The sequence below is a fragment of the Varanus komodoensis genome, unplaced genomic scaffold (genome assembly GCF_004798865.1).
Source record: "Varanus komodoensis strain SLA01 unplaced genomic scaffold, ASM479886v1 scaffold32, whole genome shotgun sequence".
Taxonomy (NCBI): domain Eukaryota; kingdom Metazoa; phylum Chordata; class Lepidosauria; order Squamata; family Varanidae; genus Varanus; species Varanus komodoensis.
Window position 1 is genome coordinate 5,340,252 of NW_025335798.1, and position 17,074 is coordinate 5,357,325.

The 17,074-nt window shown below is 41.2% G+C and overlaps 1 protein-coding gene across 5 annotated transcripts in view; it reads right to left on the reverse strand.

Annotated features, from left to right (window-relative positions):
* The window catches only part of SMARCAL1 (SWI/SNF related, matrix associated, actin dependent regulator of chromatin, subfamily a like 1), a 37,092-nt gene that overhangs the window by 13,688 nt on the left and 6,330 nt on the right, over window positions 1-17,074 (reverse strand). For all 5 annotated transcript variants that reach the window (XM_044438306.1, XM_044438307.1, XM_044438308.1 and 2 more), the window contains 6 exons: window positions 16,165-16,425; window positions 15,722-15,772; window positions 13,225-13,408; window positions 12,079-12,229; window positions 10,533-10,691; window positions 6,510-6,575 (listed from right to left, as the gene is read on the reverse strand). In XM_044438306.1, coding sequence (XP_044294241.1) covers window positions 6,510-6,575; window positions 10,533-10,691; window positions 12,079-12,229; window positions 13,225-13,408; window positions 15,722-15,772; window positions 16,165-16,425 — 872 coding nt within the window. The remainder of the gene's footprint in view (window positions 1-6,509; window positions 6,576-10,532; window positions 10,692-12,078; window positions 12,230-13,224; window positions 13,409-15,721; window positions 15,773-16,164; window positions 16,426-17,074) is intronic.

Here is a 17,074-nt window from a genome sequence, read left to right on the forward strand (position 1 = left end):
CTTTCTGTGAGAGAAAGAACTGGGACCAGTGGGGAGACAGTTTCTGTAAGTTTTAGAAATGCTATTTCAATCTCAAAACAGCACTGTAACTCATGGCCATTATTACACTGGAATAAGTCTTAATTTTAGTATCTAAATAACTTAAATATATATCCATTGTGACCACCTCAGGGCACTTAAATTACATCCAGAAGTGAACTAGTCCAAAATGATTTTACTTTAAATGTCAGCAGTCCTTCCAGCTTTAGGAAAACAAGGGTACTGCAAGTTTTTAAACATACAAAAGAAATGGGAAAACTAACTTGAGGACTAGAAGTTTTTTACAACTACATTTCTTTCTCTAAAGCAAAATAATCCCACATAAAGGCCACTTTAAAAAAAAAGATATCCAACTTATCTTATTTAGCCACTATAATGAAAAGGATTCCTTCTACACTCAGAAAAACTACATGTACTAGGTTTCCAGCATCCCTGTTTCTAGACATTTTATTTATTTTGCTTAAAAGCAACATATAAAAGAGATGCATTCATGCTACTTGTATTTCCCAATGGTGAACCAGTGCAGCTTAATACAGCTTCATAACATCATTAGCAGAAGTGATTCCACAAGGCACATTTACCATATTCCCAGGCTCCCGCTGCTTTAAAAGCTCTGAAAAAGACAAATTCAACCAATGCAGCTTCCTACAGTGAAGGATAACCACATCTGCTGAATTTTAGCCTGGATGTACTGAAAGTTGCACCAGTACACTGCACCAGTACACCACACCATAGCCAGTCCTGCTCCAAGGCTCACCATCTTCATGCGAGTTTTGTCCTGCACACCCAGTGCATTTTAAAAGGATCTCTGTCCATTAAGCTCACAATCCTTATCTATGATGGCTCTCTGACGAAGAAGCCAACCCACATAACAATGATGGAAAGCAACAGCCAAAACGTCTTCCGATCTTAATCCATGCCTCACTGAGACCACATTCTGCTTTATGATAGAAGTTACATAAGGGAGATAGTCAAGAAATCAGCTTTGGAAAAATAAATACTGGGAAGAACAAATGGGACCAATGCATTTGCTATAGGAACTTGAACAGCATGTCAAACATTCTGTTTTCCCTTCAAGCATTAAGAGAGGAGCAAAACGAGGCAAAACCTGCATTATCCATAGTATGAACCTGCATTATCCATAATATGTGAAGAATCCCTTAGCAGCACAGCGTCTTGAGGCAAGAGATCTGTACGTTCCCAAAAGCAAATATTTTTTCTGTAAGACAAACTATATGAATCTGGAGCCTCTGTTGTGGAATGACATGCCAGAGCGGCTTCAGCTCTGCACAGTCCACTGTAGACACAAAGCCATTAATAGGACACCTACAAGATACCCAAAGTAGACCGAGTAAATATGCCTTTCGCTAGCAGCTTAGTGTGTTTGCAAAGTATTAGGAATTGGGTATACATGCTTTTATACCCAAATTAGGGTTTCAGATAACGTTTGCTCTCATAATTTGCTCTCATAAAACACATCATTAAGTGGGTCCCTCAACAAAATAGCAACACATGACTAGCTCTGGCCTAGTTCTCACTGAGGCAGTCAACCTGTATCTGGGCTGTACCACTCCAGGCTACAGAATCAAGGCTCATATGACAGCACACCTAACAAGCGGACACATTCAACACTTAGCCGTTTTCTATTTCAGAGCTTTTAAAGAGGCAGCAAGTGTCCACATTGCAATCTGTCATCATGCAACAGGAAACTTCCTCCTGATACACAGGTATACACAGGTGTATTCAGGCTGCACACAGCTTGACAACTTCAGCGAGGACTAGGTTTAGCTGCTACACATGTGGGGAAGCAAGGATTTTACGAGGTAATCCTAAGTAGGATCAGTGGAGACCAGTGAGGTGAGGATCTTCTAACCTTGCCAGATCCTTCACACAACTGTCCAGCCCACGGAACTCTCCATTTGGGGTCTGCCTGCTAGCACCAGCAGAAAAACTGCCAGAACCCCCACCTGAATGTAGTGGGGGCTTCCACTACAATGATGCCCACCCCCACCACAACATTCCTGTCCATTAACAGAGGCCAAGTGGACCATCATATGATTCTAACCCCTTCCGACCATGAACATGGGGTGGGGTGTAGGAGTGTACGGTTAGCCCACACAGAACTTAAACAGAGCTTACACAGTATTGTCTTGACTTACAAGGCTTCCCCATCAAAATACAAATGCTGGTAAAGGTCATGGACAATTTGTGGCTCACCAGATCTTTTGGCCTGTAGCTCCCATCAACCCTCACTACTGGCTATGCCAGCTAGGACTGGAGATCTGGAAGCTATGTCCATGAAAACAGAGTTGGCAGAACTGCTCTGCCTATTTGTACGTCTTAGGATGGAGGCTGCTCCCAGGACACAACTATAGAAAGCTGCAGTCCCAAGGAACTCCAGGGGCTAAGAGTCCACTCAGAACTAATCAGGATAATTTGGAAGTTTTGGAGATGGTATTTCTTGACCAAATTATAGGTTCTTAACTCCTACGCATGCAGTCTCAAGCTAACAGAGCAATAACAACTTTCCCTGCAGGATTTAGGGTACCACACTGGAGACACAGGGAACATTTCTATGAATAATTACTTTTGAAACTCATGGAATTTCAGGCTTTAGCCCCATGTTTTATACATGGGCCTACTTGAAGATTCCATACATCAGTGCCCTAAGGTCATTTCCTCAGCAATTTATATTCGAAAGCAAAAAATGGATTGTAAAAAATGCCACTTTATCTTAAGAAGCCATCAATGCCTAAATGATATAAAAGATTAAGGAAAAGCTTTTAATATTCTAATGATGCCTACTTCCCCCCCCCCCACACCAAAATACAATATTCAAATCTAGTCTTCAACAGAATTTCAGAATGATATGAAGCTTAGAGGCTCTTTATTAATCCATTATTGATTATATATCCTTCATTCAAGCCAGCTTAAGGATTTTCACATTACAAACCAGAAAATCATACTTCTGAGATCTATATTAAATACTCATGGAAGAGTAACTATTAGCCTCAGAATAAATCAACTTAATTGATAGCTACTGACATATCAATATTTATAGCAAATAAAGACAGATCATTATTCTTCAAGGCAGCTTCACTTGAACACATTACTTGGAAACTGAATCTGTAACCTGGGATGCATTAATATCCCACAGCAGTTAATATCTCAATGTTTCAGACACTTTGGAATAATTAACAATTATGTATTTGCCTTGATTTTATTCAGAAAAGCATTTAAATGCTCAACTCTGTACTATTATATTTTTTGAACTTATTTTATACATGCTGCTATTAAGTGAAGCTAAAGTGATAGGAAACATGCATTTTTAGACAGAAAACAGGTACCATAGCTCCTAGCATTCCCTAGCCAGCACGGCCAGATGGTGGAATGCTGTGAGTGATAGCACTTGTTTCTGTCCAACACACATGGGACAACATGTTCAGCATTCACCACAACTAGGTGGTGGGAAAGGAATGAGATTAAAAGCTCATCAGGTATATCCCAGCTGGCTGTCTGGTGTCAAGATAAGTATAGACGTGTCTCATTTCTTGTACACTCATTTGCCTTTATTTTTTATTTTGTCATGTTTCTGCAAGCAACAACTGGACTACTACTTAAAGAAACAAAAAGTCTGTAAAGCTCTGAAACGGGCAATGTCCTGAAAGAGGCCATGAGCATTGGCATTCAAATAATCTAATAAGAGAATACTATGGCAGATTGATGACCTCTTTTTAAAGGGACCATGAAAATTGGATTAGTGTATGCAAGAGAACCCTATCATGTGCTCTGTTGGGTGGTGACAATACAGCATTTACTTGGCTACAATGTGCCCATCAAAGAGATGGCAAAAGGGCCCAGCACCTGGCCCACCCTGCTCCTGCACTAGAAACGGATCTTCTCTACTTAGCCACAGCAACGGGAACTGCCACTTTAGCACTATTGCTAAGTAATAGCTGTAGCTCATTAGTAGAAACTATGTTTTCATTACAAGATTCTCAAGTATCACAGATTGGGAATATTGGAAACCTGCTTTCAAAGTAGATAGAACTAGTCTGGACTAGGCAAGCATACAGGTGCAGAACCTCAGGCTTGGGGGCCAAATCTTGCATGCTGGGGGCTCCACAGAGGGCCATGGCCCTGTCGCCTTTCTCTGACCACTGTCAGTTTCATGGTTTCCTGGCTTCTATACACCTTTCCACCCATTCTAAAAAGCTGAAATGTCTCTCCTAAGGCTTAGTTACTGACAGCAAGATTTTAAGTAAAGATGGTCGTATTTTTGGCCCAGCTCTTTGGCTCTGGCCACCACTTCAATCCAACTCCTGAGAGCTTCTGTGAAGCACTATTCACCTCTTCAGCTGAAAGTTCAGTGCCCTGGAATAGGGAGACTTCATATGCTCATGGGGGTTGAAGCATAGAGGACAGGTCTATGAAACCTGCCCTGATATCTAAATGAAATCTCCATGTTCTAAGAGAGTGTACTTCTGATTGTCAGATGTGAAGGGCAAACCATAGAAGAAGGCTATTATTCAGGAAACACCTAGCTGACCACACCTGGAAACAGCTGGAGCTGGTGAGCTTTCTTCCAATCCACCTGGGGTCATCTTATGTTCTTACCAAGTCCTGTTCAAAGAGCAGGTAGGACACACCCCCTCAGTCACATAACACTAGCCCAGCTCAGCTCTACCAGCAAGAAAGAATAGTAAGGAGAGGAAAGAAGGGAATTAGGGCAAACAGCAAAGGTTGCAATTGAACTTGCTTGCAATTAGTGCAAGGAATACCATTTTAGATAAAATTCTCAAAATGGTTGCAGATAATCACAAAGATTGTGCATCTGTAATGGCCATTCTGCATGACAAAATAACATAAGCTCAACATAAGACCTTTGCGCAATTCTCTTAGCAAATATGCTACCAGTACCATGAAATACCAGCCGCAACACAGGGGGACTGAAGAGCTACCCGCACTGCTCCTAAAGTCTCCATTGTGTACTAAGATGGTTCCTTGCACAACAAGGGACGTGCAGGCAATAAACAAACAAGCAGTTAGTGCAAAACCAATATAGCACGGAGGAAGGAGCTGTGCAGTTCATCATAGACCTATTCATGACATCAATCACAATGGCTTTCCACAAAGCATTCAGAATGGGACAGGTGCACAGTCTGGAGGAGGCTCACCCTCTGTCAGTTTAGGAAATAACACAAGTTTTAATATCCCTAAGACAAAAGCAAAACTTCTGCACTGAGTGTTTTTCACAACAAATGTGCATTTACTGTACAACAACATCCCTGATGATAGACCAAACAAAACAAACGGAGCAAACAGTGTGCTGACTGTGCAAAAAGACCCTAATCATGCACAAAGCATAGCAGAATTTTAACTGCTATGCCACATTGATGAAATTAACATTTTTGCTCATCTATTTATCAGAATATATTGTCATATCTGCAAGTGTCAATCACAAAAACATCACACCAAATTCAAGCCCCTATGGCCTTCCCAACTCAGACACTTCAAGCAGAATACTCCCCTCTGCAATTAAGTCTCATTTGCAAAGAAAAACAACTAAACAAACACTTGACATGGGTTGCCTTTAGTTAACAATCTTCTATCTTAATGGAGCAGCACATCAATCAATTGGGAATCAGGAGAAATACTGATTGCTGTTTACACTTATTTGTATATTTCATTTCATTTCTGTATCTCCTAACAGCTGAAGCTCTCTGGATGATTTACATAGTCCATGACAAGAGCACAGTACAGGCTAATAAAAGTACAGGCAGGGCCCCAGGTTACAAACAAGTTTTGTTCCTCAGAAAACAGAAAGTAATCTTTTAGTTGAATTTGTATGCAAGTCAGATCGGGTATAGTCAACCCTCCACATTCATGGGAGTTAAAGATGCAGGACTCCCATGAAGTGGAAAAACCATGAATATCTCTAGGCCACCTACCCGCCCAAACTCACCAGTGCCTCCTCTTTGCAGCAGGGACATGCCAGAAAGATTTCCTTCTTTGGAGGGAGAGGGGCACAGGGAGGCCTGCTTTGGAGGCCTCCCTCTCTCCCCTTTCACTTCCTCTCTCTCTCTGTCGTGATGATGATTTTTGCAGTAATTTAAACAACAACAACAACAACAACAACAACAACAACAATAATAATAATAATGGGTTTTATGGCAGTTCCTTCATAAGTGTGGGCTGTTCATAACTTAGCCACTCATAACTCAGGGATTGCCTGTACTATAAAGTGTTTTATCTCCTCTGACATCAGAATCCTTCTGTACTGCCTACAGTCACACCAGCATGGCTTGATGAGGAGAGACTTTAGATCAGAGACCATTTCATTATGACACTCCGTGTGGCCTTTATCAGTATATCACTGCAGGGTCTAGCAAAATTCTCTGAGCTTTCCAATAAGCTTTCCATCACTCTTGTGTTACACACAGTCAAAGACCCCATTTTGAAAACTGTACCTTCAGGAGAGGCAATGCAGCCCGACATCGAGCAGTTTTCCCATTCTTAAGAAAATGAGATTCATCCTGAAATAGGAAAAAGCAGAGAGAGAAAGAGATTGTGAGCCACAACCAAGCAATCTACAGGCAACGAAACAGCCATGGTATTTTGTGTGTATTACTACTTTAGGTAAGTTTTTAAAAACACAGGAACATGACTCAATGGGCACCGCAACATTCTGGGTGCAAAAACCTACATAACAGGCTGGGATTGTTCGGACGTTACTGAGAAAGATAAGAAGATTGTATTTTTTGATCAACAATTGCAGCCAGGTCAGTCAAGGGAGAGGAAGAAAAACAATTTTCCCCGTTGATATTTGTTTCATTGCACATCCTCTTCTCAAATGCAGATCCTTGCCAGTTTCATGCTGCACTGATTCCCCCCTCCTCAATGAAGGGGTTAATGAAACACATCAGAAAGAAGGAAATCTAATTAGGAACCAACTGCTTTGCTGTTAAAGGCTCACCAGGTAGGTAATAACATACCATTTGAGACATCCTCTCCTGCAATGAACTCCCTTTCCATTGCTGTTGCAAGGCTGAGCTTCAGGACACTGAGGAAATTGGCACCCTCCCAGGGAATGTGCTCATCTTGCTGCATCTGGTCGAGCAAGCAGCCATGCACAGAGAGAATAATATACACCCTTCAACGGTAAGATACTGCTTTCCCAATCTTGGTTGGCAATAAGGTTATGCTAATAACAGTCCCCAACGGAGAGAGGACTGAGGAGAGACATGAGGAACCAGAACACCCTGTGGGGCTATTTGATTGGAAACACAGGATCTGAATCCTCTAATACAGACAGCAAGCATGACGCCCAAGCCCTGTATTTACAGTCTGCCCCATTTAAAAAAAAAATCATACATAGTTGCAAAAGGTGGGGATGTTGAGGGGACAGCCGGCTAATTGCATTGGAGAGATGGCATGGATGGTGGGGGCAGGGGGTGGTCCTCCACATCATTTTCTCATTTGAAGTTACACACATACCCACAGGTGTATTTCTCCGCAGTAGGACAAATAGCATCTCAGAACTACTGTGGTTGGAAAAAAGGCACCATGGGCAGAGGAGTGAAACTTCACCTTCCCCCACATTCCCTACACTGTTGCTCCAGGGAAATTCACAGCTTCCCTATTACATTTTAAAATGTATATGTATATGTACATTACAAACACACAAATGAATAAAAATATAAAATGCAGGGAATTCGGTCACAGATCTCTGCAGAAAGCCTAATTTAGTTGGGAGATGCGAGGAGGACACAATTCCAATGTTTATTCATGCAGTGCTAAGCTAGGGGTGGGCAATATGCAGCCCTCCAGATGTTCTGGCCTACAAGTTGGCCATGACCTTTACTTGCATTTCTATGATTTTTGTTTGGAAGTCAAGATATTGTGTGAGCACTAAATAAGCTCTATTTGAGCTTAGCCTGGTTGAAACTCTAATCCTTTGCTCACCCCATGTTCATGGCTGATGTGAGTAAAAGCTTTGGCTGTTAAACAGTATAGAAATTCATTAAACCGATAAAAATAAAGACAACAGGCTGCTCCTAATTATGCACTAAACTATGGTTTACTGTTACATCCAAGTGCAGTCTATACTTGCCAGTACTAAGCAGACATACTACATGAAGTAATCGAGAAATAGATACTTGCTAAGGCCCATACACAAAAAGAAACTTAAGGACCTCCTAAAATGGGGGAGGGGGGCATGAAGAATAGACAAGACTGAGCATCTGCCAAGGGCCACTGATAAAGGTTCTCTGGACTTTCTTCTCCATTCAACTCTGACTCTGGCCCAGACGATAGTAGCCATGAGAAGGGAAGCACTAGCCCTCCTCCTGTTACTTAAGAAGTGGAAGAAATAATGAGAAAGTGGGCAAGAAGCAACAGCATCCAGTGCTAATGGAAGTAAGAAGCTAAACTCATAGAAAAACAGAGCTCATGGAGGTGCCTGGCCTCAAAAGCTCTCAAAAATCTAGAGTTGGCATTGCTTATAACAACATGATGTTATCCTCTCTTTGCACAACCTGATCTGGTCCCTCCACTAATGCCACTTTACCCATTTTTTATCCCCACAAAAAGTTTTTGAGATCAGTTAGGCCAGTCTTTCCCAACCTGGTACCCTGTGTATGTTTTGAGCAGCAAGTTCCAGTATTCCTGATCTCCGAACATGCTGGCTGGGGCTGATGGAAATTAGAATCCAAAACATTTGCAAGGTACCAAATTGGATTAGGTTGCAAGATTGTGACTGGCCCCAACCTATCCAGTTAGTTTCTCAACTGAGTGGGGATCTGAACTGCTTTCCCCAGTCCTAGCATTACACTTTAACCACTATACCACACTGTCTACATGAATACTCTCTGTAGGAATATTCCTGGCAAGCACTACTAGACTTCATATGCCAACTACTTTGTAGACAACAACAACAAATGGACAGTTGAACTGTCCAAGTGTTGAACTGCACAGTTTCATTTCTAACTGCCTTAAAGGGCATTACCCACTGGTGCAAAACTTTTGTCAAGGAGCAAAAGGTAACCTAACAGAGTAAAGGGTAACATAACTGATAGGTACTTTTTTATCAGTGAGGATCATATCTAATAGGCTTCTTGGATTCAGGACCTTAATTGATCCAGGTACTCGAGCATCTATATCAGGTGCACTCAACTGTGCAGAAGACATCTGGCTGTGACCCAGAACACGTTTACTTGAAAGTGAGTTTCTGCTGAGATCAGGAAGATTTGCCTACAAGTATATGTAGAGAGCTGGAGTGTCAGAAATGTGAGCCATGATGCCAACAAAGGACCTTTGCAAAAAATTAAAAACTGGGATTTTAGAGCAAGTTTAAAGAAAAGTGGCTATACTGGTGCTGTTCAGACTTAATGCTAAAGTGTAATTTAGTGATATGTGAATAACCAATGAGCCTCAGTCCTGTATGCTTTCCAAACTCCCAGCACCTTACCTTGTACACAAAGGGAAAAGATTGTAAGCTTCCCCTTTTGGTTTTGAACAACATAAATTTTCTTGAGTTCAGGAAACTGATTTGCTCTAAGTACAGTCAGTTAGCAAACCAGGATCTGAAACTAAAGCTTGATCCTAATTTGGCTTAAGTAACCATACTTAAAATATACCACAGAATCTTGAATTTGGGCAAAATATAAAGTTGTGACTTATTCAAAACTAAAGATGGAAGTTTCTGTTCTTACTGTACCACAAAGATAGACAGGGAAGCACACAGACCCAACACTCTCCACTATTCATTCTCATAAAGGTGAAGAAGCATAGTTTAAAATTACCAAGGCACTGATAATTCCAGCAACTCAACATGCATAAATCCGATGTACAAATTCCATCCACAAAAAATAAAAACACTTCTTAGAACCACATTGCTGCCATGAGAAAAAATAGTGATGCCCTGCCTTAAAATGCCACAAACACACACCACAAATACAAACTTGCCATGAGTAGTAAGTTGCCCTTCAGGACTGTAAAACAGCACCAAAATCACAAGGTTTGAAGGCAGGATTTCTATGCCTGTCTCATGGTCCTGAAAGGCCAATTCAACATTCCTTAATATGTAAGGATCAGTAATACAACAGCAGACCTCTTACTCATCCTCCCTCCACTGCAGCTCAATAGACAAGAACTTCCATATTTCCATATAAGTTCTCCAAACTGATTGCTTTTCTGAACAATGCATTGGAAAGGAAAATTCTGCTGCATTGTAAACAGAAATGCTAATTAACTGGGAGAGAGTCATCAAAACATTAGAGGAATAGCCATTTCTAAAGCCTCACTATGCAAATAGTAGTACATGACCCAAAGACTGCCATGCATTTAGTTTGGACAAGCTTTATGTACAAATTATCCAGAATAACAGCTCTTAATTCCATGAGGCTGTATAATGATAATGAAGAACACATCTCTGCCTTTGACTGGCCCACCACAATCTGTGTCACCTCTCCCCAATAGGTTGCCCTACTTACAACAATCACAACTTGGAAGGTGGTTTTTAGCTGCTTCTGCATCTTGCTGAGAAGGTCAAAACTGACAATGTTTATCAATCTTGCCGTTAGGCAGTCCTTGCTTGTTGCTATGACACTGACAGTATCTGGGCTTAAGGAAGGAAGCCACTTGTAGAAAGCCTGAAGCAGCAGAAGAAAGAGGAAGAAAAAGAAAGATAAGCTAAAGAGACAATACATATGCCACATCTGAATGACCTAACAATTATAGCAACCTTGCAAACATAGTCGGCATCATTTATATGGCCCTTTTTAAAAGTTGGCAATTCCTTAATCACATTCATCATCATTTATATGGCCCTTTTTAAAAGTTGGCAATTCCTTAATCACATTCATCGCCACAGCACAGACCTGAACTCAGCCATTATTATTTCAAATTTCATATCTAGAGAACTGAGGTCACCACTGCATCTGCAACACCATTCCCACCCCTACCCCCGCCCCCCCACACAAAATGTGCTCCAATGTTGGGCCTCAATTCTGTGGGTTCTTCCCTGGAAGCAAACATCTTAGTGAACAACTATTCCCTTGTCCTGTGACGGTTCCTCCCACAGGTCTAACTTTCATGAAAGTGCTACAATCCCTGCCCACGCTGTACCACTTCAGGTTGTAGTTGGGGGCTCATGTCAGTCAAAGTTCTTCCCTATTAAAAATATCAAGGCCTACCTTAATCCCCACCTTACAAATCACTGCACTTATCTGCTTAATCTCTACAAGCCATACTGTCGACAAAAAACAACCCTCAAAGCAGTGGCCAGGGCAGGTATACGAAAGAAATTCCTGTGAGCAAGTGGGGGGGGGGGGTGCTCTTCTGTATTCAGTGAGCATCTGTGTGTAAGGCAGCTGGGGTGTGCTATGTGATTGTGGGGAGGGGAAGATCTGGAGGCAAACCTCTTACCACTTCCTAATCCCTGCCAGCTGCAGCCAAGGCAAAAGGAGGTAGGGTTGCTTTATCTTGTTTTTGGGAGGAAGGTGTTTTTCTCCCCCATCTGCTACAGTACAGGCATCCTCCCCTGACATCCCCCCAAACTCTGGGCAAAACACAGCAGTGGATCATGTACCCCCAAGGAGCTTCCTGTGGGCAAACTGCTTGTCTTTGGTGGCATAACTGTTGTCCTGCTGGTAAGGCTGCCCTTTTACTAATCATACAGCATTTTCACTGACTCCAATACCTAAGCCAGCCTTTGGCTGGCTTCAGGACTATATTCTGAGGGACCAAGTAATTTCCATCTACTTTCACAAGTTTATTTTCATCCCTAAACAGGAGTTGCTCTGAGTTCCATGTTCTCCATTCTTACATTGTTTTTGGAATAAAGAATGGAATAGAGAACAAACAGCAACAAAAAAAGGAGACAGAGAACCAGTAGTTTTATCAACTGCAAGTAAATTGCTGTTTCTTCCTGTTCTCATTGCCTTGTCTCTGCCTGCACTGAATGCTGCTGGCTCTCTTGGAATTTAAAAACTAACCAAGACAGTCAACTAGAAAGAAACAGTGAAATTGCATAATTACCTCTGCCCATGTATATCTCACTGAGGAAGGGGCTATCACCAGCAGTGGCCACTCTTTTCGATAATATGCAGCAATGCAGATTGCCTGGATAGTTTTCCCTAAGCCCATGTCATCTGCAAGCAGTAAGCGCCCTTTTCTGGAGATGGCAAAGCTGAAGATCAAAGAGTAAGGGGGGAGAAAAGGAGATTGAAGGATTATCAGTGTCATTTCCAAAATAAATTCATTTCTTATATATTCCTATACCACTGCCTTCCCCTTCCTCTCAAAAAGATCATTTTTTCACATTGTTTCAAAAATGTACCTTTCTCCTTTGATTTCATATGCCTCAGATTCCTATATAAGTCCTGAATAAAGACTACGCAAGCAGAAATAAAGCTTCTATGACTGTTTTAGGTCTTGGTTCAGGGTTTGAACTAAGGGAGCTCAGCTCTCATAGCCAGCAAAAACCTAAAGGTCCCAGTTACACAACAGTTTCTCATAATTCTTTATGAAGCAGGAAAAGCAGCAGACTCAATTCTCCCTACATGAAAAAAGAAGAGCTAGCAGGAACAGCTAGTAACCAAGATCCCCTTTGTATAAACCAGATTTGGTATAGTGCAACTTATGTGCTACAGGACACTGCTTCCTGCAAATTTTCAGAGGGTTGCTCTATTAGTCTACTGCAACAAGAAGAGTCTTGTGGCATCTTAAAGACAAACCAATTCTGGCATAAGTTTTCATGGGCTACAGCCCACTTCATCATATACATGGAACATTATGGAGAATTTTAGGCTTATATAAAGCACCTATGGCAGAGTTAGGAATGAAGCAGTGCGACCAGTGAAGTCATAAGGAACTGAAATGGAAAAACAGCTGGCAATTATCATCACATCATTAACAGTAGTAAGTTACAATACATTTGCTGCTGAGAGGGGCAATGCTCCTTTGCTAAAATGGATGAGGGCCTAGTAAAAGCAGGAAGGATGCATTACTTATCAGCCTTATTGCAGTGTTTCTTTCATTTGTCATGAAATGGAAGTTCCCTGTTGTTGGATCAATCTTGGCTGTTACCTGTTCCAGATTGTGGGGAAGGGGCCAACAACATCCAGTTTCTCAACTCTTTCCACAAAGGACTTGCTATTCTAGATAGCTTTTGATTTGACTTACTTCACTCCTTCCCTCTGAAATGGCATGAGGGCTGCCACAACTTTAGGTTCTACTTCTGAAAGATCCACCTGGGGGATGTCTGCGGCCTTCGAGACGGATGTCTTGAACTGAGCAGCAAAGGCTTGAACTATTGGCTTAGGCAGTGGCTCTACCTCTATTTCTGGAAGGCTCCTGACCAGTTCAACTGAAAGGAACACATCAAAGAAGGGTGGTGTGCATTTGTAAGTAGCATTCACTTATGGACAGAACTCAGCACACAAAGAGGGTGCCTGTTTACCTTATCTTATTCTTAGAACATTTTATTTTATGTGTTTGACTATTTGATCATTCTAAGACTTTCATTTTAATTAACAAGAAAGCTCACCCATCCTAATAACAACTTTATGAAAACAAGGAGTACCGAGCTAAGTGAGACACATACCAACAAGTACACACACAGTAAGAAATTGCCCACAGTGTTGCAAGCCCACCTTCACCCTATTAAAGGCTAAAAACATTATGTGTTTACAAGGATTCCTAGAATGTTTCATTCCATGTACGGTATCAAATTTTGCAATTATCCTGAACAACCCCCTGCACATTCAGTGCTAAAAGAACATTGAGAAAACACGTAAAGTGTTTACTTGAACTGAATGCAAACTGCAGCTATGTCAAATACATTTTGCTGGCATTTCAGTATACAATTATTTGAAGCATAAGCCTAAAAGCCAATGAGTGTCCCATGTCTCTAGCTCTTCAGCATTGCTCTCTGAGATTAATTTTTGAAAGGGAATGGGAAATGGTGAGACTTTCCAAGTGTTTAGATACTTTGAAATACTTAGTTCATGCCTCAATCTCCTTCTAAAAATAAAATGACCAAATAATTCACTCCAAAACGCTGAATATGACAGCTCTGGATTAAGAACTGTTCAATGAACATTTTAAGATGAGCACCAACTGGAGGTTTTTCTTGACACAGAAATCAAAATGTTGCTGTAAAATGTTAGAAGCTTCAAACAAAATTCCTTCACAATCCTGCAAGCAGCCCTTTCTTTGAAAGGAAAAAAAAAAAACCCAGTATAATAAGGAAATCAAGAAACTGGAACATAATTCTGACAGTGAACACTTACTTGGCAACTCAAATTTGCACTCACTATATTCATTATAAGAGCTTGAGCAAACTACAGACTTGTCAGTTTTAATTTTGGTTATCTCTGGAGTGAAGAAAGCAGATTAAACCCCTGCTTCTCAGGCAAAATCCCTCATACTGAGAGTATATAAATATATGAAAGGATTTCTATTTGTGCTTGTACGATAGGGTATTCAATATGCACCCTCTGGTTTGATCTGTGCTCTTCCAGCAAGGAAAGAAGTTTTTGCCTGCTGGAGTGGAGCCCCTACACTGTTATTATGCACACAAAGTTGCATGCTAGAATTATAAACTAGCAAATTGCAGCAATTACACCATCATTACAGTTTTGCAGACAAGCCTGGAAAATTAGGATGTTTCAGTAGCTTGAGTGATTCATCCAAATGTGTTTTCTTTCCCCTTGTCCCCAAATGACCTTTTATCTTAAGAGGATCAGATAAATAGAATCCATTTAGAAGGGAAATGTTGACAGAGTAGAAGTCTACATTAGATAACCACAAGCTATTCATACCAATGTAGCTCAGAAGGAATCCAAATTCTGTACTTATACCCTGCAAAGATAGAAGAATCACCTGCCCAAATGGGTGCTGCATACATTTCCAACCCAGCCTAGCACCTGGATCAATGTGTACCAAACCCTGGAAGTAATTATGCAGATAAGCAGTTCAGGAGAAAGAACAGGGCTTGGGTGAGGAGATGGATTTGGTCCCTCCTTTACTGTACCCATGAGCTTGATTACAGATACTTTTACAGGGTTACTTGTGTGGACCCTGGTGCTATGTGCCCATCCTTTGGGCTCAGCAACTTGAGTGCCCTAGAAAAGCATCTTTCAAGGCCTCTTTGCCATTTCCTTGCCTCTAGTCCAAGAAGTTGCAATCAGTCTGAAGCTGTGGAAAAGGAGATAATGTCTCTGTTACCAGACTTGTTTCAGGGCAATGCACAGTTCCCCATTGTTTTGGACCTTCATAGAAAAGGGCAGAGGACATACAGGCTAGAAGCTTTCTTAACTCTGAATACTACTGTGATATGATTACAGTAGTGGTTCTATTATTAACCTACTGCTTTCACAGATGCAGCTGTCTCCACTACTATAGGAGGTAGGAGACAGTCAAAGATTAGGCTGCCAAGAATAAGAGGTTTTTCTGCTTTTTATACTGAAAATGTGGGGCAATGCGGATCCCAGTGCCACCCTGTAAGGGAAAGCTGTGAGCATTATCCCTTTGGTAATGCAAGGGAAGCGCTGAAAGAAAAAACCATGGCCATCTCTGCTACATCTTATTGAAAAGACATATTCTAAAAAACATAGTTTTGAGTGCACAGCAACCCTCTCAAAAGAACAAAGCATGCTGAGGAGGAGCAGCTTCTTACTTAGCCTTAGGTAGTCCTGCAGTAGAAAATTCCATTTTCGGGTCTTCATATCTGTATGTTACAATAAAAATAAGCACGTAAAAAGTGTGTCCACCATAACTGAGAACCTACACTTCATAACTACATTTCATACAGTGAATCTTCATTTATATAAGCAGCTTAAGCAACATATGAACAGCTTAGACAGAATTAAGATTCAGGGTAAAATGGGCCAAACATATTTGCAAAGGGATTCACATAAAGCACAAGGTGAATCTGGTGGATGCTTAGACCTTTCCCAAAGGTGCAAGGCAAAGCTGCATGCATAGCCTTTGCACAATACAACAGGTTCTCTAGGTCTAGGAAGCAAATCGGGGGGACCAACATCAACAGTAAAGACTAAGACTAAGTTACAGGGACTACTGCTGCACTGTTTCAGTTAACACACTGGCCATGTCACTCACCATAATTCCTAGAATTCACCTGCTTGAATACCCCTATGATGCTGGCAGCATACCCAATATCGACTTCAAACCGAGAGTATGAAATCAGCACACACTTCCCTCTGACGGTCGCTGATGGTTTCTGCCAGCCAATGCATGCCTGCAAGAGGGATCGTGAGCAAGAACTTCCACCAAAAGATGATGACTCAGTGGCCCCAGTAGCTGCCTTCATTCCTACCAGAGGTGCCAAGATCACAGAGGAAACTTGGCCTGCTGCTTCCACTACAGATGAAACAAGTTGGGGGTATGTTCAGGTGTAGGGAGAGGGATGAAGGAGAACAAATGAATAATGAATAAAAACTCATCAACTCTGAGGTACGGAAGAATCAACAGAACAGAGAGAAAAAGCACAAGAGACATTAAATTCAGAAGAGAAGCGGAACGAAACATACTATTGGCCAAAGATGCCAATTAAACAAGCTCAAAAATGCATTTTATCACTTATTCTCTCCTAACTCAGCAGAGGCATGTCCTTTGTGAGTAGAGCTACACTCAGAAAGAAAAGATTTTGCTAGCATCTGGAATTTTCTATTATTAATAAGCTACAGAAACATCTTTTAAGAAAAATCTCAAATTGCAGCTTCTCTCCTCTCCCACAAACCTGATGACAATTTTCAGCCATTTCAAATTATTTTCTAAAAAAACTTTTTTTAAACATTTTGCATTTTCAAAACAATCTTCACCATCTCTGAAGGGCTATAGAACCACTTGTATGCAGAAGGCTATATACCTGAACACCTTCTAAATATAAACCACCTCTTTCCTGCTATTATGCAAATCATCTTAGTAAGGATTGCACAGACTTTTTATTCGAATTTATGGGAAAAGGCATTCTATATCTACAAAAATCCCAGCACATATCTCAAAACTC